Genomic DNA, 23805 nt, shown 5'->3' on the forward strand with positions numbered 1-23805 from the left:
AAAAATTGCCCCAGCCTGTCCTTTGTTCATCTGTCTGAATTGCCTTAATCCTTCTCTATTAAACTCAAGAATAGTTGGTGGGACCATTCATATCTGTGAAGGCGGCTGCGCTGCAGCCTAGCAGATCTGTGTGGATTCAGGCTCAGAGAGAAGCAGCAGGGGTTGAGGGCTGGAAGAGAGGGTTGGTTGTTTGTGATGCAGATTCTCTACTAGAGACAGACCACCAGCAGTGTGGAGCACACAGACACACACACACACACACACACACAGTAGGTTGGCTTGTCAGGATACCATGCAGAGTCATGTGTCAGCAAGTGGGTGTTTTCTCCTGCTGATGTGATGGGAGGCAGTTTAGGATTTTACTCAGCTCACTACCATGTGAGGTGTCAATGTCTTAGCTTGGGTGAACAAGCTGATTGAATCGTTTAGTTGGTCTTGCTGTTAATTAGTGCCGGATCAAAATGTAAAACTATTGTTGTACAGACTGATACATAGCACTGAGTAACATCATCTGATCAGTTATATAGTAACAGAAATCCCAGAAGTTTCACACTGAACTCCTGTGGGAAAGTTCAGCACTTTGATCCGTCCGTCCTTCTTCATCGTTTGACGGACTAAATACTAGGTGATGTTCACTACAGTTGCAGGGAATACATGTATTTGAGATTTTTGGCTGCTGGTACAAATGACTTACAGGAGGACAAGACAGTCTCTAATATTTGGTTTCAAAGTTGATAGAACTAGTCAGTAAATGATGTTATTGTATTATATTTACTAATTAATTAATGTGCTTATCACTTTAATTTTGCAGCTTATAACAATTAATGAAGTCATTTTAACAACCTTATATACAATTTCCATCATTTTGTTCTGAATCTAATGATAATAATACAAATTACTTTACATACTGCTGAGTAACTTGTGAATTTCACACCAGGGATCAATGAAATCTTGTGATTATACTGCAGTTTTATTATAATCTCATTCTGAAAAGCAACTATTAGGTAACACAAAGTTGTGGTGGGGGTAAAGTATGATATTTGTCTCTGAAATGTGGTAAAGTTTAAGAATGAAATAGATGGAAATGCTCTAGTAAAGTAGAAATTGCTTAATAGTGTAGTAATTATAAAACATGTAAGTAAATGTACTCAGTGGTTGCCAGTTGCTGTTACTGGTAGTTAGCCACCTGTCAGTTACAGTGAACACATTTCTCTGTTTTGGACTCTCTAGCTCTCAGTCCAAAAGTTATTCAAGATTCAAACAACTGTATTGATACCGTAGGAAAATTGAGAAGCAGAGTTGGGAAGATTTCCTCTAGGTCTCCATGTTTATCACAAGTAAATTAACCTATAAGCATATAATCCTTAGTTAACTGGCTTTCCGTTTAATGATGTGTGGACCTTTAACATGAGATTTTTGGTTGATGGCAAAATATCCCTGATAAGTAAGAGCTTTGAATGCCATGAATAAACTTTGTGTCTTAGTGTTGGAGCTTCTATAAAAAATGTTCATATTTGGCCTATGAGTATTCAAAGTAAGGGAAAGTATAAATCTGTTTATCATAGACAACCCTTCTTACCAACAGTCTCCCCCCTAACAAAGTCTAAATAACATAACAGCTTCATGGGAAATTGGGCCAAAGCAGCTTAAAGTTGCAAAGCAAAGTGTGTGACGGAGGACTTTCAAATTGAGAGCTAAAGCCTGACATCCTGATTAAGTCCGGCGAGGTGTCACATCATTGTCAGCCGTTGTGTATTGGTCACAGTATTTGCCATTACTGTAATTGGTGATTTCTGTCTGATAGGCAGCAAGGGAGAGACGAGGCTTAAGACTTAGTGGGAGGGCCCAGGCCTGGAGTTTACTTTTCAGGGTCCTGAGCTTCTTCCAAACCCCATCCCAATTAGTCCTACAACAATAACAGACAGCAGCTTTTGCCTCTTTGTGTCAGACGTCTGGTATGTTTACTTAGTGTATCTCTAGTCCACTTTGTCACTAGCTAATTGGTGCCAACAGTATTCGAATGCAAATACCAGGCATGTTCACATCATTTAAAGCAAGTTACCTTTAGTTAGACTGAGATGACAAAGTAACAAAACGAATGTCAGAAGTTGTGGGGTAGATGTCTTCCGTCTACACAGTGGTGTATTTGTGGTGTGTGTGTCTGTGCATTCATCTCCTGCTTTCACACTGGATTCACCTTGTGTTATCATCTTATTTTAGCCGGACTGACAAGCTCATGTGGCTGAAATGCATCCAGTCAATACATTAAATCAATGAATCTTGCAAGGTGTAATTTATTTTTGCATAATCGACACAATAACATCATGTCACTAATAAGTGATTGCATCTCTTCACTGGAAGCGTTTCTAGAAAAGCTGAACCTGCTGAAAATACAGGGGTCCCTACATGCCTTTAGTTATATCTCAGCTAGACATCTACTGCCAAACTATACTGGTTTTAACACACTCTGACATACTTATTGGCAGCACTCCACAGTGAGTCACCACTGTGATATGGAGATGATTTGGGAGAAATTTACAAATTTAATTAGCTCAGTCTCTAAGGATACAAGCTCTTCCAACTTTCATTTAGATGTAATCTTTCTTCAGCTAATATATTTTAGTACACAGTTCTTACAGAAGATTACCTCTCCTCAGCCTTAGTCATTTATAACATGCAGGAGACATGGCTGGCTATGTAGCACTGAGGAGAAAATGGTGAAAACAATACACATCTATGATCAAATATAAAATTCATAAATGGGGCATATTGTGATATTTGTGTGATGGTTTAGTGCATTTTTGTGTACAGCAGATGATGATATTTTTGTTCTTTTTTTTCCTGCGACTCATTAGTCAACCCTGTCCTCTTAAAAACGACGTTCATGTGCAACTGAACTGCAAACACAATTATGCTTTCGTAGGGGACATAATAACTATGTTCTAATGCAACAAAATGATCAACGGCTTTGGGCTTGTCCCTTCAGGGGTCACCACAGCGGAACATGTGAAGCATGTTGATTTTGGCATGCGCTCTTCATGCCGCAACCTTCCTATTTAATCCAGGCTCGGGACCAGCACCAAGGTGGCCCTTGGTGGATGAGTGCGGCCACACCTGGTGGGGGGGAATTGTGCATCCCAACCCAATGCTCTACTACTGAGCCACCAGGTCCCCTATGTTCTAATGGAAGATATTTTTCAATTTACTGAGGGAAGCCAAGCTGCAGGGGGCAATAAACATTGCATGTGAAGTGAGTGTTAAATTTTTCTTCATTAAACCAGAACACAATTTGTAACTGTACACAACTGCTGTGAGTCTAAACACAACCATAAAGCTTCCCACCAACTCTTTGTCTAAGGATGCAACAGAAAGAGCAGAGAGGATGTTGGGATGAAGAAAATAAGGAGATCATCTAAAACAAAGGAAGTGAAACACATTGTGAAAGCTATTGGCCGTGTTACCGTGTCAAATCCTCCCTCCCGTCCTCAATGACTTCCTTTAACCCAGATGTGAAGCCCATCTGCTCCACAGCCAATACCAACGTCCTTTTAGATCTTTAGCTGCCATAATCTTTTTTAATGTAGTTTCATACCAAATAATTAAAAGCAGGAAACCAGATGGCTGTCATACACTCTTCCTGCAAAAAGGTTTTAGTCCCGCCCTGATAGTGTTAGTATAGATGAGGAAGTTAGCAGGTGTGTAGGACCATGTTAAGTCTTGTTCAGGCCCTGAAAGAATTTAAGCAACAGCTTTTACGGGTCTAAAGGTTGACGTAATTGCCAGCAGCCTGTTTGAGAGGAGGCAAATGGACTTTCTAAAAAGATTTCCCTTCCTTTCTCTAAAGCCAAAGTGGTCTGCCACAAGCTCATTATGATTTCCAAGTGTGATGATCTGAATAAAAGGGGAGGGGGGTGAAGCAGGGGGTTGAAGACATAATTAGTTTTCTTCACTGCAGGAGACAGTATGCTGATGAGACAATGAAAGACAGAAAAAAAGCCGAGCTGTCAATCTCTCCCAATTCTTTCATCTCACAACACAAAGCTCCAGTGAGCAATGTTCACAAAAAAAAAAATTAAACATAGAACCCATGCGACCACAACACATGGCTGTGTTACACAATAGAGAACTCTGCCATTACTATAGCCATAGCAGCCACTCGTTTGATAGACATCTAATGGAAAGGAAGCAGAAAGAGGATGTTTTCCAGCAAAGAGAATCGAGGTCATGTTTAGCCAGAGTGATAAACCTGAATATAACATCGCACCTTTTAAATAAGCAAATTCATTATAATCAAAGTTCTAATAACCCAGGTCCTCGAGAGTCTTATCAAGCACCGTGGGAGTACAAAGACTCTTCTATAAATAAAAATAAAGACATGTTTACTGTATCAAATGACTTATTCTCCTAATTACAGTTCAGTGTAGAAGCTGAAGAGAAAGTTTTAGGCAATCATATGATTAATGGCACATACTGTGCTCAGCCTAGTCAGACACATGGTTTTAACCTACATCTGCTGTAAAAGCGAATGAAAAAAAAAATTGATGTAAAAGAAAAAAAAAGAACCTAGAACAAAATTATAAGCTAAAAGAAGCTAAAAAAGAGCTGACTGGAACTGCAATGTTGGTAACAAATATGAAACAATAAACTTGTTCACATGTGTTCTCATGTTTGTGATAATTGTAAAGTGAGGAAACAATCTTTTTTTGGACAAATTGATCAAAGCTTATCTATCGACTGGAGATCGTTGTGTGTGTTTTGGCCAGCAGGGTGAATTCACTGCTCTTGGGCAACAATGGCATGCACCCCAGCTTGGCTTTCTATTACCCTCGCAAGTCCTTTTAACTCCTTTGGCAGGAAATGAAACACTTGAATGGCTCTATTGCAAAGTGCCTGAGCCATTTGCAGCCGAGGCCGTGACATTCCTGAGCATGTGTTCCATATAAAGAGAGGCTCTTGGAGTCACAGGTGCATGCTGACAGGGCAAGTGTGGTTATGCCTGTGTGCATTTGCATTAATGTATATGAGAGAGCAGACAGAAGAGCAAGCGAGCAGGCAGACTATGAAGGAGCAGGAAAGAAAGTATTTTGGTGTTTACTGAGGCCTTACAATCAGCTGCAGGCAGTAAACGGAGAGCTGCTGCATTTCCAAGCCAAAGCCAGCTGCCTTAACTGACCATTTGAAACTTGGAAACACACAGCAGAACTTTGAATTTGCCTTTAAATAAGCAGAGTTTGGAATTTGAACTTTCAAGGGAGGCAAACAAATACAATGTCTGGTGATTTTCTTGATTTGCTGCTAGCAATAATTCCTTTCATTATCGACAAGCTGTTGATTACTTTCTTTATTGCTTTATTAACTGTTCAGTCTATAAAATGTTAGCAAGTAATAAAAATGTCACTAACAGCTCCAGTCAGCCTGAAGCAATTTTTTTAAATTGTTTGTTTTGAATATGTTGGAGTCAACATATTCAATCTAAAATAATACAACAAAGAAGCTCAACTGCATGTCTAGCATCATTTTCCTTACATGGTTAATTGAAAATTTGCAGATGATTACGTAATCACCTAATTGACTGTTTCAGCAGGCTGGCTATGACTCACATTACTGGATGCAAAGGCACATTTATGTTCATTTTTTTCCCTAAATAATGTATTTTTGCTTTCCAAAAGTAAATAGCACAGCCCTTAAATCAATAAAACATAATTCCTGTACATCCTCCCTTTCTGAGTTTCCTTTTACACTCGGTGCACTTACATGATTTATTTTTTGGGATTATTATTCTTCTTTTTATCAGATTTTATTGCTGGAAATTTCTCCTGACATTTGAAGGAAGATGAATAAATCGGGGGCATCACTCTGCTCTAGTGTGTTCGTTGTTGCTCGACGTGAGAACACGGTGTGCTATGACTTCTTCACTGCACTGCTAAACATGTATGTTCTCACTGCAGCTCTTTTGTTCTCAGGTCACACTGTTATTTGTCCTATGCTTCCGCTGCTGCACCAGACTGACTGCCTCAATTAGTAGCCACTCACTGAGAGACATTAATAAGTGTCCACCAAACTTGAGATGGAATACATTAGAGTTCCATTTTTGTCGTCAGTGATATTTCTCATCAACTAACCCTCAGGTCTGTAATTTCACTGAGCGAACAGCGTCTGCTCGTGATCTGTCACCCTGTGGTGGTGGCAGAATGAAGGCTCAGGTGCCCTAATCTACTCATTATATACATGAAAAATACAGTCCAATACACACATCAGCATGTTTGTATCTACTGCTCACATTAAAATAAAGACATTTTATCAGAAAATTTTGGTTTTATTTGATCAGATGTTGAGATACTTATGGTATAAACATTTGTACCTAAAATAAATGTGAATGGAAAACAGTTTTTTGTCTTTACACTTTTTGTAAGTGTAGATAGAAACAACATTTCCCGTTAAAAAAAGCAGCATTATTGTTAACAGGTTTTGAAGCTGGGATCCTGGTTATTTGGGGAATTCTGCCCAAACACATGGCTGCTCCATTTTCGATGAAAATTCCTGGGAAACTTGGAAAACAGTTGGTGCTAAATGGAAAAATCGGAGACATCATTATTATGGTAATGTAACCAGCTTCAGCTTCTTTTCAATCTAACGTGATTAGAGTCCAGCTGTGTGCTGCTGTGTTTTTTCCAGCTGGACAGATCATGATGATTTACAAGAAATCACTAAAAAGTATCAACACATAGTGTACGTAATTACTAAATTACAGAGGTAGTAGAAGTACACAAATCCAATACTTAAAAAAGTTGAAGTAGATGCCTACAATACAATGCTACAAATAGTAGTACCATGCCAAATTATTCACTCAAGTAAAAGTATACTGTAAGTACTCCACTAAAAAAACTATTACTTTTTTTTGGTTTGATGCTAATGACAAACGAACAGGTCTAGACCATAGACAATTTATGAATAGAAAAATACTATAGAGACTTAATGTAGAATAAAAGCAGCAGTAGGTAAAGGTGGAGCTGATTTTAAACACCTTATGTCCTGACAGATGCTTTATTCATAATGTTATATCAGCATTTATCATCTTTAAAATCTATATTTGCAGCGTTCAACTACTTGAAAATGATAATTATGATAATACCATAAACATTTCAAGAAAAAACTAAAACGGATACTAAGGTGTGGAATTTTTACTAAAATGTACATAAATTCGATATATTAATACATTTAGTTTTTGCAGTAAATTTAGAATTAAACAGTTAACAAAAACACACAACTGATATAATTAAGCTAACTGGACCTGGATAGGCAGTGAATGTAAACGGGGGAAAAAATATTAATTTTATTTAAATTAAATGTATTATTATTATTATTATTATTATTATTATTATTATTATTATTATTATCATCATCCTCCCTTTTAGATGTTTATTTGCCTTCCTTTAAAGAAGGATTTGCCTATGGAAAAGTTCTGACATTTTGAACCCTGTCTATACTTAGATATGTGTGCACCCTTAAGGCATTAGACTCATTATGATCAGACTTTATGATCTGACTCCTCTGTGAAGCAAACCAACCTTTAGCTCAGTGGACTATCATTGTCTCTGCTTCCCCATTACAAACATGGAAACATGCAGATAGTCAACATTCTGCAGTATCTCTGCTTTCTGCCTGCAGAGAAATCCTGATTTGTTTACACAAGGGTTTAAGATATTGTAAAATTCACACATACACATCATTTTCATATTCCAAAAGCACTGATAAGTGCAACAATGCTTGAGGAAACTTGTTCAGTGGCCAACTTCTGGAGAAAATATGTTGTCAAATGTCTCAGCTGATAAATGAGAGGCTGATGGCGGTAGGAGAAAATGAAGTAATCCAGGAAGGTGAGGTTCTGACTGAGAAGCAAAGCTGCTGTGGAAGGTAAACAGCAGATTGACTGCCAAAAAGGTTGCATCAATGCCTTTCTGCTCGCAGAGACCTAAATAATTAATTCCGTGTGTGTGTGTGTGTGTGTGTGTGTGTGTGTGTGTGTGTGTGTGTGTGTGTGTGTGTGTGTGTGCAAACAGCCTATAGCATGAAGCTCAATGCATATCAACATTCCTTTTCAACTTCCACAATATTCCCAAGCTGAGCCCAAGACAACAGAATGTTGCAACTTCTCAGACAGTTTTGAGGACGGGATAATATCACTGTCTGCAAATGTTCCAAATTAATAACACTGCATGCAAACACAAACAAATGGGGATGGAGACAGAGCTCTGGTGGAAATCAACATAAATAATCCACAGAAAACAAGCAAGAGTTCAAGACAAACATTGATGAAGAGTTATTGCAATTTAAGTTTTACTGGTAACAATAATAGTCTCCATTCATCCACTCTAGGTATATATCATATATATATATATATATATATATATATATATATATATATATATATATATATATATATATATATATATATATATATATATATGTGTGTGTGTGATATAAATGCTTTATGATATTAATGATATGATATAAATCCTGAAGCTCTCTCTCTTTGTAAAACTTGCTATTACATACACCATTGCTTCACTTGACCACATGTTCAGCTGCTGGAACAAAGGACTAAGCTTTTGTTGTCTGAACTGCACATCATCAGGTTGCTGATAACTTGCTTTTCCTTTGATCCACAAGTGGATGCTGAAACCAGTTTTTTCCCTGATCCTCTGTAATATTCAGTTTCATGCTGCAGGCTCCCGTTCTAGCACATGTATAGTCACTGTCCTGTTATTTACCTGTTTTAGTAAATAGTAGGTCTTGATTTGTTCTGGTTCTAGTTTTGTCTCGACTTGAAAATAACTGGATCTGCAATTGTGGTGAGCTTATGACTGATCTGCTCATTCTATACAGTTTGAAGTCAGTTTTGTCGTCCATTTCCAATGTAATGTAAATGATAGAAGCATTTAAACATTTCTATAAAAACTGAATAAGTGTCTCTTATAAAAATGCTGGGTCAGAATTCAAGTGCAGCTTTTGTATTTTAAGACTCTTTATGACCTTTCCTCTAATGATGCTACTAAACCAAAATATCCAGTTTAAACAATTATTCATATAGTAGAAAATATGCAGAAAATATTTAACATTAGTTAAAAGAAGTTTGGTTTTGCTTAGAGAATCTATGTATTTATGTATATCGAGAGAGAGAGAGAGAGAAAGTGGGATATGTAGATATCTAATGCTATATGCTTAGCTTACCCATGTCTATGGCTAGAGAATGTCAAAAATAATATAAACAACAAGCTAACAGACAATAATTTTTCATTAAATTCTGTTTGGGAAGACTTTAACTTCCTATTAAAATACAACAACGCACAAATGCAAGCAGGTCTATTACAGTGGAACCACCTCTTAATATAATCTACTCCAGCATGACTGCGACACTCACTATGACCTCAAAAGAGGAATTATCACCTGTCTGACATATTCAACTTAGAAACTGAGAAATGAAGAGACATAAGATTGTACTGGTTGGCCTAATAATGTGGCCAGTGAGCCTATGCTTTTATTCTCAGACGGTTCGGTGATTTCCCACAACTGCTGAACAATATAGCAAACATTTCCCAATCAACAGTGCCCTTGTTAGTGATAATTCTACGCTATAGAACAAATACACATCCAGTACTCTACGCTGTGGCTCATTATAATGGAGCTCTATGGCACATAGGAATAAAACATCAGGCTCTGAATGCAGGCATACTCATTGGATCCACTGGCTGTCGGTTTGACGGTTTTACGGGATTTGTTGACAGTTAGAAGAACACAGAATATCACCAGCTCCAAGTATCAGCCCTCTTAGCCGAGGCCTATTCTTGACTGCAACCCTGCACGGATGTGTCTCCCCGTGTCCTTTTCCAAAGCAGTAAAACAGCTTGTTGCTCTGACAGGCTGCCTGCACCAACAGAAAGGACTGTCCAACGGCTCCAATAGGGACCAAGTGAAGGGGAAAGAAGCAACGCCAGCTTCTATGAAGGAGGGCTTATTCAAGCACGGAAGATTCAGGGGGATTTAGGGAGCTCGTCTGCCAGCAATAAAAGGCTGAAACAGGATACTTGGCGAGATTAATTACCTAGATAGGCCACGATAATGCCATTTAAATGGGAAAGTAATTAAAGTGCACCTTCCATGAAAATTATTCATTGCTGACAGATTGGGTGACAGACAAATCAGGAGGCATTTACAGAAAAGCTACAGGTTAAGTGCTCCGAGCTTCTGCTCTGAGACCACCACAGTTTTATTGCAGCTGTTGAATCGCGCTACTTTGCCCAGCTCTCATCAAATTACTGCAAGCATGTGGAGCAGAGGGGGGAGGGTGGTGGTGGTGGGAGGAAAAAGAATGGGCTCCCAGGTAACGTAAAACCGGGGACAAATGCTACAAAGAAGGATCTGCTTAACTAGAAAATTACACTGACTAGCACTGGTCAGTGGGGACTCCTCAGAATCAACCAGGCCTTGTGTTTAAGACCACCGTGGCAGCTTACAACACAAAAAGGGATAAATCAATGACCTTATTGTTCCCCAAGTGCTACTTTCACAAATACACTGAATATTATCCATGTGGTGATGATAAGGCATCAATATAGTGGATTGTATAGTGGACAAAGATTGAACATTTGATATTTTAATGATCCTTGTTGCCTTGCACTTGTAAATAATGATCAAAGCACCCAGCAAACTCTACAAAGCATCGGACATTGTACTGGTCGCTGACAGTGTAGCAGAATAACTGAAGCAGACAAACTAAACAGGGGAATTCATGTAGTCATGCAATGTGAGGGTGCAGAGGCTTGTGAAATCAACGTAAAATGATTATCTTACATTCTCGTGTGCCCTTAGTGCTTGTTTTCCTTTTGCGCTGAGAGATGGTGCTAGAGGGAATAGCCTGTTGTTCTTTTTGAATGTTTAAGTAGGTTTGTACTTGAGGGGGACTCTGGCATCATCCTACATTCACACAGCACTGCACAACAAATGGAGCGAAGAATGGCTAAAAATAAAGAGAACTCAGTTTGCTATTTTTCACTTTCCTCTGATGTAAAATATGTGGGGGCTGATTGTATGCTTCACTCTTGTCAAATGTAGTGGAATGATGACCAAGTCTCCCTCATCCGCCATTAACACCTGGTTGTTTTAATGCTACGATGGACAGGGGACAGTGGTGTACCTGACTAGAGGTAGTCCGTGATCTGTACAGATTACCCCCTTATGGACACCTACACTGACTCTACTCCACCTTGCTCTCCGTCTCTCATTATTGCTCATTTCAAATTAAATACAACCAGTTTTGTGCACTGATGTTTCTGATTATGTTTCTGTCATTTTTATATCTCTAAGACAAGCCACGATTCTCCCATACATGCAGCATGAATTAGGTAGGAGGCTTTTCAAGTTCTTCTGCTCATCCACTCATCCATACTCATCCATGACTGTCACTTTCAACTGCTTTGTCTCCATTGAAATTTGGGAATCGTTACAATAAAGGCAAGAGTTGCTGTATTTCACAATATGATTGTTTCAAAATGTTAGAAATATATTTAAATCCTATCACTGCGACTGAGGCTACTGAAGATTCAAAAAGAAATGAGCAAATTACTTCAATAATGAATATATTGTAACCTAGTCTCAGTCTATGCTATGGCTATTGAATAATGAAATATGATTCTCTATTGTTTAAAGGAACAAGGTATCATCATACTTTACAATGCACTTTAATGTAACAATAGAACACTAGATATTTCATTTTAAGATTTTATACACTAGACATCTTCAATGATTTTGATTATTAATATTTTATATCAAAAGTTTAGCAAAACTTCCCTGCTTTGAGTGTTCATTTTTTATGGCGCTTGGCTATTAAATACATTTTTGTTTAATCCCTTTTTTTCCTGGTCAATTCAGGACAATTCTTCAACACTAGACTCGTAGATTATTCCAGAAATGTACTGTCATTATAAAGATTTACATAAAAGACAGTTTTATCTGAATGGCAGAAGCCAATATTTTGCCAGACTTATCTCATTAGAAATGTTAGGGCCAGCAGTGGCTCAGTTGATAAGAGTGGTTGCCCACCGACCACAGGGTCAGAGGTTCGCTCCTCCTGACCACATGTTGAAGTGTTCCTGGGCAAGACACTGAACCCCCCACAGCCTCAACATCCCCAGCAGTGCAGTGCCAGTCCCAGGCCTGGTAGAAATTAGGGAGGGTTGTGTCATAGTGTAAAAACTGTGCCAAATCAAACATGTGGACTAATGATCCACTTTGGCAGAAAGGACAAAAATAAAAATCTCATCAGAAATGTTATGTTTTCATTGTCTGAAAGCAGCTTACATAATACCAAATTGGCTACAGACTGGGGGCTGTGACATTTCTGCCATTTCCACCACAGCCTTAGCAATGCATGTAGCAAAGTCCCCCCCCCCCCCCCCCCCCCCCCCCCCTTGCTAATACAAGCAGCCAACATTAAAATCAAATTCCACATGCTCTTCCTTCCATCATTATAATATTTATATCTCTTGTTGATCACACCCCAATTCACTAGTCTCAAGCTATGAGACACACACACACTAGTATTTCTCATAACCAATTCCAAATCTATTTCTGCTCCCTTCTTCACAGTGATTTTTCTGGCTCAGAGATGTGAACGCTCATGTGAATAAATATTAATGGTTATTCTATGAGCTGTGCCCGCTCACAAGTGTTCCGGAAGAACAAAAGGCCTTGTTTACAAGTGTTCTCGAGGAAGGCGAAGGTGTGGCAGGCCCTTGGAGGGTGGCTCTGTACCATTGTCGACTCACAATGGAGCACTGATTGAAATACGCTCTTAACTTCCAGAATACGGCGGCAGCGAAGACAGCAAAAATCCTCAACAACCCAAATTTCTATTCAACCAATGTGAGGACAGAGCTGAAGAAATCAGGCTTACAAACTTGCAACCTCTACTTAAACGCATTTAAGTCGGAGCTGAGATGTAATTAGGTTTCTGAAAACAATGAGCACTCAGCACCTTGTGTAGCTCCAGCCTTGCTCCAGACACTTCCTTTGGTGTAATTAGGGGATGTGTGAATTCCTCATCAGATGGATCACCATCTGCATTCGCACACTGTATGTTTATTTTCCCAGTTCCCCATTAAGAAGTCTATGTTCAAGCTGATTATCATGCAGGAGTTGGACGTAGGAATGGTCTTCTCTTCTCTAAGGTTCTTTCCGTGCTACGGGTCTCCGGCACCTCGACACACAAAGGTTAATCAATTCTGAATGATGAGCCATAAAAGCTTTAATAATGCAGTCATTTTCTAATGAGAGGTCCTGAACGCTCATTCGAGAAGGGGCTATGTTTTAGGAAGCGCCGACCTTCCAATTACAAAGCGCTCAAGCATTCCGTAACAGCCCAGAGAGCACTGGACACAGAGGGTCCAGTGAGCAGTAAAATTAGCCCTGTGGAGGAGCTAACGTCTGCTTAGCATGGGGAAGGACAGAGCCATCATCACACAGCTATCCTTATCAACCTCATACTGACCACAAAACTTCACAGAGTGGACACTGGTGTGGATGGATCCATTTCAAAGCATCTGGCTTTGACACAGGATGAGTTTACATATTTCATGTCACAGTCAAAACTGGTTTCTTTTAACACAAATGTTCCCTAACAATGAAGCATGACATTTTGGGACCCTGAACCTCAAAGTTGTACCTAGTGTCTGCTACTAACTTGTAAGTCACTTTGGATAAAAGCATCACTCTGACTAATTGTAATTGTAACCCGATTCAAGAGCTACAAAGATCTGCAACAATGGCAAGTTAAGGATAATTACTCTCATTTTTCTACTCTCAATAGTATTTTCATGAATCCTCAAAAAGACAATATAGCCAAATCTTAAATTTCTTTTAAAAAAGTAAAAATTCTAATTCAAAATTATTGAACTGATTTTTTTATGACTACATTTTTCATTTAATTATGATAACATGGTAGATTAAGCCATGATTCATTGATACAATAAAAACTTAAAGAATCTTCTAATATTCTGGCTAATATTCTGGCCTTCTAGTTATAAATATTACTGATTGCATTAGTTATATAATTATTTCACACACATTTGTCATGCAGGGGAAAAAAAGCAAAACATATGTTGATTTCTTTCTGCCCAATTAATTAATTCATGTTTTCCACCTTCATTTAAAAATACTATTGTCTCCCAGAGCTGCTACTATTGAACAGATGGACTGGGGGGACCTGTCTTTAAGAGCTCCTAACCCAGCAGGAATTAGATTCGTCTGGGTTTGAAAGAGGAGTTTCAGTATTAAATAATGCTTAGAATCCTGCTTCAGATGCTATTCAACCATAATACCACAAAGGAAATGAACCGATTCACAGTTACTAGAGATTAGAATTAACCATTAGACATTAACCCTTCATAGAGCTAATATACTAATTCATAGAGCTAACAACCCAATTCACCTTGGCCATTTGAACTGATTATAGTGTTAGAGAACCCTAAATGTTACCACTTATTCAAAATGAAAAACGTGAAGCTGTCAACAGCTAATGACTAAATATTCCACCAGGTTTACTGCGTAATTGTTGTCAACATGCCAGGTATAATTATGGCTGAGCATGTGTTAATTGTCCCTTTTTTCCTACCCTTCTCCTGAAGTCCTCATGTCCTTGGCCAGGCAAGCCCTCAGCACGTTCCAGCTCATGTCATCGTCATAAACCAAACCTCTGAAAATACATCATCCCTAATGCTATACTACACACACACTTCCACAACACATTATATCTTGTAGTTCTCTGTCTCTCCTACAGATACACACACCTATTCGCTGGGGTATTGACATGTACTGCATGTGTTGATAAGAAAATCCAAACAAGACTGATCGTCACATAGGAGCGAACAGTTAGCTGGAGGAAGCTAGAGTCTTAGTGCTGTCTTTGCAGCCTTTTTTTCATCACCGCACTCACAACATAGTCTATTGGGCCAATTGTGTTTCATGGATGGTCAAGCATGAAAGAGGAATCATGTAGGTGGGGGGGGGGGGGGGGGGGATCCATAGAAATAATGACTAAAATAAAGCTTAAGAGTTTGTCACTGCATTTTAATTACAGTAGATTCCCTTGAGACTGAACTGAAAATACAATACTAGGTCTTTAGGTACCACTGGGAGTCAGCATCATTGCTAAGCTAATAATGTTTGCCACTGTAATGCTGATATACACATTAAATTAATCTGGGTAATATGCATACTGAAAATATTATGGATCGTAGCAGACTATGGTCGTTAATGCTAATGGGGAATCATTACTGTAGTTTGCATATGAAAGGTTTTTAAAATTAAACTGTCAATTGCCATGTTGCTAATGCCTAATGATCTCTGAGTGAGCAAAAGTGAGTTCCTTGATATCATGTAACAGAGAGTGTTTTCTAACTTTGTGTCATGAGCATGTTTTACCTTGTTTTTTAATCCATCAAATTGATATGTAAAAGTAGTGATTTGTGCTCAGGGAGGGAGTTTTGGATCTTCAGCTGTAACACTGGTTGCCAAACTCTGTTTTTGATTTGACTGAGTATGGATTAAAAACACAACATGCATGTGATCTATAGCCAGCTGTAGGTGTATTTTTGAAAACTAAAAAAGAGCCAGGAAGATTCTTCAACACTAGACTCGTAGATTCTTGGCTCCTTAACACACAGACATGGGATTGGTACAGATCTTCTTATTTAACTCTCATTGAGTCAGTGAATGCTGTTTATGAAGGGAAGAAAATTAGAAAATGTACGACTAAAGTTCTGAAGATTATCTTTGTTCTAACAGGGGATTTGTTGAGTTTTCTCTCTAAATCTATTAAGACTTGACTTTCCCATGTAAAGGGCCTTGAGATCATATCAGTTGTGATCTGGCACTACATAAATAAAGTTGAAGGGAACTGAATCAAATTAAAAACATTTCCACACATTTTCACTTTTACTCTAAAGATACGAAGGGGATTTCAACAATACCAATCACCAGATGGAGTTAAGATGCCTTACCTGCTTGACCAGTAGCAATGCTAACTGCTGCAAAAAGCCTCTGCGTGCGGCTCAAGTCTGACACCCCGTTGACAGCCTCCACCTCAAAGGTGTAGTTGGCGTGGGCGAGCAGGTCTATGATGGTCACGTACGTGTCCACTAATCCTGACTGTGAGGGAAAGTATCCCACATTTGGCCCACATGGAACACACTCCTCAGGTTCCCAGCTGCACCGTCGGCATATAACCCTGTAGGTGACGTCATTGCGGCCACCTGTGTCAGCCGGAGGGCTCCATTCCAGGCTCACTGTGGTCTGGTTGATGTTGTATACCAGGTTTTGTGGAGCAGAGGGGGGTCCTGTCAGAGGTGGACAAAGAGGAAGCCAGAATTAAATAACTGAGTGCCAATGAAAGTGACAGCCAAGAGTGTGCATTAGCTGGATCTGTGCTTTCACTATTCTACGAAAAAAAAAAAAAAAAACACTACGGGACATGCCAGCTCCAGCCCAGGAGCCAAACACTGACACTCAATTCTAATAAGACTCAGATCCAGAAAAAAAGAACAGGGCAGGTACACTGAGAGGAATTCAGCTTGGCAGACATGAAGGTCAGTGGTGGAAGGCTGTGAAATCGAGCAGTAGAACCCAGAGTTTCAAAAGGAGAGTAATTACATATAGTTAAAACAACAACATTTTGTTTTATAGATTGCAATTACAGGTAATTATTTCATAATCTCATCATACCACACTTTTATATGATTATTTATTTTGATATCTACTATATTTAAACGATAGTATTGTATTATTACTTCTTAATACATATTCCTACTTATTACTAAGTTCCATATAAAATTGTATTACTGAGCCCTTTACACTAATATTTAAAAAGCAAAAGCTAAAACGCACAGTACATATTGAATAAAGTTGGTTTCATTGTAAACATTCTCATTGTCTGCAACGCTCTAGTATCCATAATTCCTCTAGGGATTCAATAGTCAAAGAGTCAAGTCATGTCTTATCTTTGTGGGAAAGCTCACCAGTCTAACCTACAGCACCTAACTGATTATTAGATTCTGCAGTGTAAGGGCTTTCTATGTTTTCCCAGGTCCACTTCAATTGTGTAATTATCACATGCACGACCATTTCAGAACTTATAATCATGAGTCTCAAACCTTGAAATAATAAGTAAATTATAGTTTACTTCTAAGATTTTCTTCTACAATTCCCACCAAGCATTGAATTGAGGTTAAAATCCATCCATCCATTATCTGTAACTGCTTATCCTGTTCAGGGTCCCAGGGGGCCAAAGCCTATCCCAGCTGTCACTGCTTGACAGGTGGGGTCCACCCTGGACAGGTCTCCAGTCAATCTCAGGGCTAACAGAGAGAAACATACACTGACAGACAGCTGAGCAATAAGCTGCCTGATGCTGCTGGAAATTCAGTTGATGAGAGCAATGAGAATGGACAGAAGACGTAAAACCAAAACAATTTGCTGAAAGATGCCAAAAGTTCTGGTGTGCTATAAATTGCGTGGGCTTGTAATTGTAAGTGACCCTTGCCATATTACACATCCAAATTACAGACACTGTTAACATAAAAGTAGTCATTAGTCCATCCTTAGGGCGTCATGGTTCCTCGTGTTAATGTGAATATTAATGCGTTCATATCACTATTGTGTGCTGGGTGTATGCAAACATAGATGGTGGTTTATCCAGACGCATGAAGGGCTTTGTTTACACAGCGACTGGTAACAGCAGAAAATCTGCAGCTGCTATGTAAATGACACACAAATGTGCTTTTTAGTTACACTAGGCTCGTAGATTCTTGAGACACAAATGCTTCGCATGGAGTTAGAGGCCTCAGACACACGATCACTCTTCGTCATTCTGTTCTCCAAAAATATACAGCTATCCCCCAGCTGGAGACAGTGGCTTTAGTGGATTGCCTCAGAAAGGTATATCATGTAGACAGCAGGATGCTTAAAGTTAATGTCTTCGGAAAAAAAAACTCACTGCCTGGCTCACCCACAGAATTTATGATGAAGCTTTAGAACTGGATTATCACTGCCCTGTAACTGTCATATACAATTTGACTTGACATACAACAACAATGAGCTCACAAGGCATTAAACGTGCACACAAGCACTGAGCATTTGCCTGTAAATTTTCACATAAACCAGAGAGATTAGCTCATCCCATAAAACAATGAACAACTAATTGCTGCTTTCATCTTTCAAATTCCAGGTTGTTGGCTTTTATGGCCCAGATGTTGATATAAATAAACTCCCCCTAACGCAGTAAAGATTATATGACTTGTATTCTCTGTTTATAAATGTTTTAAGAACATCTTCATTTTGTTCTCTGAGAGATTTAAACCAATGTTTTGTCAGGAATTTCTTTTAAGCAAACATAGGGGATTTGGGGGGGAGGGGGGTCTCTCAACTCATTAGATTTGTCACATTAACTAACAAATCAGAGCATGCATATGCATGGGGCCAAAATTGCTATGGCAATATTCAGGCTCATTAATACAGCACTTACTTGTATTTCCCCGTGCTCCCTTTGGAAACAAGGGCTCAACAAAGAGATCTGTCACATTTTATGGGCAAGTCTGGACCCAAATGCAGAGGCGAGGCAAAGATACAGTTTAGCGGGGTTTAAGTAAAAATCACAGCATTTGGAGCTGAAACAAAGACCCAAAACAACATTATAGCAACAACACTGGGAGCAAAGTAAGCAGAAAAAAAAAACTAAAACAACTTTATTTCAACCAGGATGGGAGCAAACACACAAAGGCATATATGGAATATTCTCCTCTCTGTAACTAAAGTAACAGGAAAAATTATACAGGAACAGTGTGTTTTCTATTTAAATAGGTAAACAGGTAAGTGCCATCAATTTAACAGGTAAACAGGAAACAGGTTAGTATTTTGATATGCAGTTATTATGGGGACAGGTAATTCAATTCAATTTAATTCAATTCAATTCAAGAACCCAACAAATCCCCCTTGAACAAGCTCCAGGCAACAGTGGAGAGCAAAAACTCCCTTTAACGGAAGAAATCTCCAGCAGAACCAGGCTCAGGGTGGACGGCCATCTGCCTTGACCGGTTGGGGTGAGTGGAAAGGGGAGAGAGAAGAGAAAAGAGCAACAAAAGCCACAACAAATCATCAGGCAGGTTGGTAGGACCAGTAGCTGCACGCTGGAAGACACACAGCTTCAAAGCCGGGGACACCTGCAGAAACGGACAGAGAGAGGGACAGACGAAGAAAGACAACTACGGGAGAAAATTATGTTGGTGTATATAAATAAATGTGAGGTGAGAGGAGAGGAGAGAGGGTCAAGAGGAGGAAAGGAGCTCATTGGGGGGGGGGTCCCTCAGCAGTCTAAGCCTATAGCAGCATGACTATAACTAAGTATAAGCTTTACCAAAGAGGAAGGTTTTAAGCTTAGACTTAAAAGTAGAGAGGGTGTCTGCTTCCAGAATCAGAACTGGGAGCTGGTTCCTGGTAACATCACTCTCTTTAAACATGGAATGAAGGTATTGATAAAGCTAAACACGGTCTGTGAGTAGTGAGAGTGACAAAAGTTACCCCAAAAACAGAGCTGAACAAAGATGAATTTAAATGTGAGCCTGGAGCAAAAGACAGAGGAGGAGCTGTGGCAGCCATGACTAGACAAGCCAACAAGGAGGGAAATGTGTGAGAAGCTTAAATACTTGGAGGACTAAGGGACTGTTTGAACAGAAAATGTTCTACACTTATAGAGCACTTTTCTACCTTATTGGTTCCCAAAGTGCTTTACACCGTTTCTCATTCACCCCGTTACACACACACTATGCAGCTGGCCAACACTCACCAGAAGCAACTAAATTGGAGTTCGGTGTCTTGCTCAAGGACACTTCAAAATGTGTGGAGCCAGGGATTGAACCAAGAACCCTGTGATTGCTGGATAACTGCTCTCCTGAGACTCAGTTGCCCCCTAATTGAACACAATTATCCCAGGTGGGAGCAGGTGAAAGGAGGGGAACAAAACAAAGAAACAGCCAGCAGGAAAAGGTGTGTGTGTGTGTGTGTGGCAGGCTTCAATTTGGTGATATTAACATATTACCAGTAGAATGTGACTGGCAGGTATCTGTATTCCTGATTATCGAGTAAAAAAAAGAGACTGACGCTGGGTTAGGAAGATGAAAGAGCCACCTGTGGCAGGTGAAGTGGAGAGGAGTGACTGCTAAATGCACCACTTAGCTTCAGCTTCTTGCCACTGACACTAAACCTGGGTTTCTCACAGACAAAGAGAAGGTGTCTGTCTCGACGCCCACGCAATATGTGCACCCACCTCCCCCTCCCAGCCCAAGACTCAGAGATCTTTTATTCTACCATCTCCTTGGTTGCAGTTAGTGATGATAACGTTTCATTTAGCTCCTGACTCACTCATTTCAGGGGCCACAGATCAAAGCAGTGATTCGCACAGCAACAAGGGACGAAAGGAAATTAGATTAGACTGACCCTGAATCTGTGCAACCTTTGTCTTTGGTCCTATTTTGCAGATGCATGCTACTATGCAAGCTTGTGCCTTTGTGTTTCTACAATATAAATATCTCAGTGTACAGTGTTTCAAATGAAGAATTTGTCTTACAACCTGACCACTGCTGGGTTGAGTTTATTGAGTAAAGTTAGGAAGAAGGCAGGGGTTGAACATCTCTCTCAAGCTTTCCTTTTCATCCATCACCTTTCATGAGCACAGTTCCCAAAGTACATTCAAAAAGTTAAACCTCTTTTTTTCTGCCTAGGAAACTATGTTTGCTGCCAACTTCTTTAGGTAATCAGCATCTCTGTGCACATGGAATCTGTGTATCAATTTTTCAAAACGTTTTAGCTCTCGCTGCAGATCATGTCTTTTTAATACAGTGAGCATTTTCCAACACAAAAATACAGTTCAGCCAGTTGGTTAACTTGGAACTTGTGACCTTACTTGAGATGTGGGCATTTTAGGTCATCTCTCTCTCTCTCTGATGATTTTGGTGCTCAAAGTAGTAGTAGGAAACTGGTCTAATACTAAAATCTTTCCTGCGCTGGAGCTTGGTCACCAAAATGAACTTCTGGCTTTTTAAATCTTTCTTTTCCCTAAAGAACATTCACACTCAATTGTTCTGATCAAAGAAATGCACTTACAGACACACACCACATTTCTTTCTATCATTATTCCTTGTCTCCATGATGGTCTACAAACCTACGAATGCATCCAGCCATTATCTGTAACCTTTATCCTGTTCAGGGTCATGGGGGGCTGGAGCTTATCCCAGCTAGCAAGAGGCAGAGTACAGTCCGGGCATGTCTCCAGTCTATCTCATGGTCACAAACCTAAACATCTAGAGTAAAAGCTACAGAATAAATAAGGTTTCTTTGGAAAAATATGTATTTTATTTCTATTAAAGCAAGTGGACTTTAAGAACTCCAATGCTGTGTACTATAACATCACATAAGCAACAACATGTGCGCTGTAATTATGTTATAATAGAGTTTTTCCACAGCCTGGTATCAGCCTAGTACAATTCTACTCTATTTGCTTTTGGTACCAGGTACTTAATTTTCCAGTACAGATACAATACCCACTCAATGTACTCTAGCTAGTTGTCATAGCATGACACCTGGCACCTTCCTCAACATGATGCAAACTGAAAAATGGAAGATACTGAAGGAATGCTGTTGTTGATTCTCAGGATGTTTTCATCTAAGTAAGGACACATAATTAATTTTACATAAGGCTGAATGCAGCCATAACAAAGACTCAAAGAATATGTTTGCACAAAGGTGGCTGTGACTTGTCACTGGCCAATCAAACGTGTTTTCCTTTTGGTGTCACCTTAGTTCAACCTCAGCAACATCAAAGAAAGTACTGGGTATAAGATACTAATGCACTTTACCTGAAGGTAAACCAAAATGTAATAAAAGGGTTTGTTGCATCAAGACTACAAAAGACACAGTGGAAGATGGTTAAGGAAGAACCTCTGATAGTGGTGAATTACACACTCCCTTCATACGTGTAAGGTGATACATCATATACCCCACTTTAGATGGCGTCTCTTTGTTTCTCTGAATATGCTATGTCTGAACTGAGGAGCTCTTCTGCCCCCTCTTCACCTGCAGCACAGATTCTCATTGCATCCTGAGCTTTCAGTTTGTCTGTCTACTCATCCTCATAGCTCAGGGGCTTGTCGTTCCCCTTCTTCTTTTTGCACTTTTTTCTGTCTCTCACTCCCCCACTCTGTCTTATCTTCTAGTGTTCTCTCCTCTTACCCCTCCTCCTAGTCAAGTTTCATTTCATGGATTAGGCTGCCAGCCCCCACAGCCTGAAATGTCTCAATCATTTGCTAGCTTCCCTCCAACGCTTCGACTGTGACCAAGCATGAGTGAGCATGTGTGTATGTTTTTACTGTCATGCCTAAGTACAGAATATGTGCATGGACTGTTTATGTTTTTTGTTCCATCATTTGCATGTTAATATGAAGCAGAACGTGTGTTTTTGGTAATAAGTAACAACTCCCACATGCACAAATGTTGAGAAAAAGCCTTCAGCAGCACAGTTATCCACTACATCTAATACAGCTACCATATAGAAAACACAGTATGGCGTGGTATGGATTGTTTTTAGGTCAGGTTTCAAAGCCCATCCCCAGTCTGTGCAGAGCTGTGAGACCTGAGTAAATCCAAGCTTAGGGGAGAAGAATCCAGCGCTTATCGGCCTTGAGAGGTGCTCAGGGCTGCCTTAACCATCCACAGCCTATTAGCTGTCTGTGCTCTAATTGGGGAGCTGTGGGGAGAGGGGCAGCAGGGGTGAGTGGTATTCAAATCACCCATGAGGTAATCCTCATTCTACAAATGTGTGTTGTGACCCCATGACCTAGCCTCTAATTATGTGGCTGGAGCAGAAGCTGTATGAAGGAAGCTGTGCAGCAGAGGAAAAGAGCTCAAGTGCCCCCAACTGCTGTTGTAATAAAAATTTCAGAAACTTCAATACCACACTGAATTCAATATTGGATTTGCTACTAATACAAAATGTGCACTGCGAGCTGAAATTCCATTTTACACACACACTCCGTAGAGTGTAGCATGATGACACAGGAACACAGGACCACATATGCCATGACAGGGATAAAAAATGAAAGGAAAATAAGTCTGGTAGAACAATAAAGAAATCTGCTTTCAGTGGAGTCCAGAGATTTTACAGAGAAGAGTCATCATAAAATAAACACATGAAAGCAACTGACGAACCTATAGTGGAGCTACATGGTGCAAATCTTACACAAATGCCTAAAGACACAAAGGTGATGTCTTTACGTAAACTCTTTCATTTATGGTGTTTGGGAATCTTATGAATACACTGGCTGCAATCCATATATGTGTAGCCCTCACTAATTATAAAATGCACAGAAACAAAAAGGCAACATGTTTTACATGCAACATGTATTATGTACCATTTTTTGCATCAAAGTAAATGATGACATGTCATTTTGTTGTGTGCCTTCCCAGCACAGAAGCCTCAGATTACTTGTGCCTTTGTGGTTACTTGAAGAACTACACATTTGTTCAGTTCACTAATGTTTATTGTAAATACAATTGCAAAGGAAATACTTTTGCCATTATCAGCATTTATGAGCATTTTTTAGTTATATGCCAAATATTGTTTTTTCCTATACGATACTGTGAAACACTTCCAGATGCATCTTTGTCTTCAGGACGTCCTGCCTTGTGAAATGGCCTTTTGTTAAA

The 23805-nt window shown here is 39.5% G+C and overlaps 1 protein-coding gene across 7 annotated transcripts in view; it reads right to left on the minus strand.

Moving 5' to 3' along the window:
* Positions 1-23805, minus strand: part of epha7 (eph receptor A7) — a 93699-nt gene that overhangs the window by 44376 nt on the left and 25518 nt on the right. For all 7 annotated transcript variants that reach the window (XR_010911229.1, XR_010911230.1, XM_067481951.1 and 4 more), the window contains exon 5: positions 16056-16391. Coding sequence is in view for 5 of the 7 variants with exons in the window: in XM_067481951.1 (XP_067338052.1) it covers positions 16056-16391 (336 nt within the window). In the remaining 2 variants the exon portion in view is untranslated. The remainder of the gene's footprint in view (positions 1-16055; positions 16392-23805) is intronic.

Source organism: Channa argus, chromosome 17, assembly GCF_033026475.1.
Source record: "Channa argus isolate prfri chromosome 17, Channa argus male v1.0, whole genome shotgun sequence".
NCBI classification, from domain to species: domain Eukaryota; kingdom Metazoa; phylum Chordata; class Actinopteri; order Anabantiformes; family Channidae; genus Channa; species Channa argus.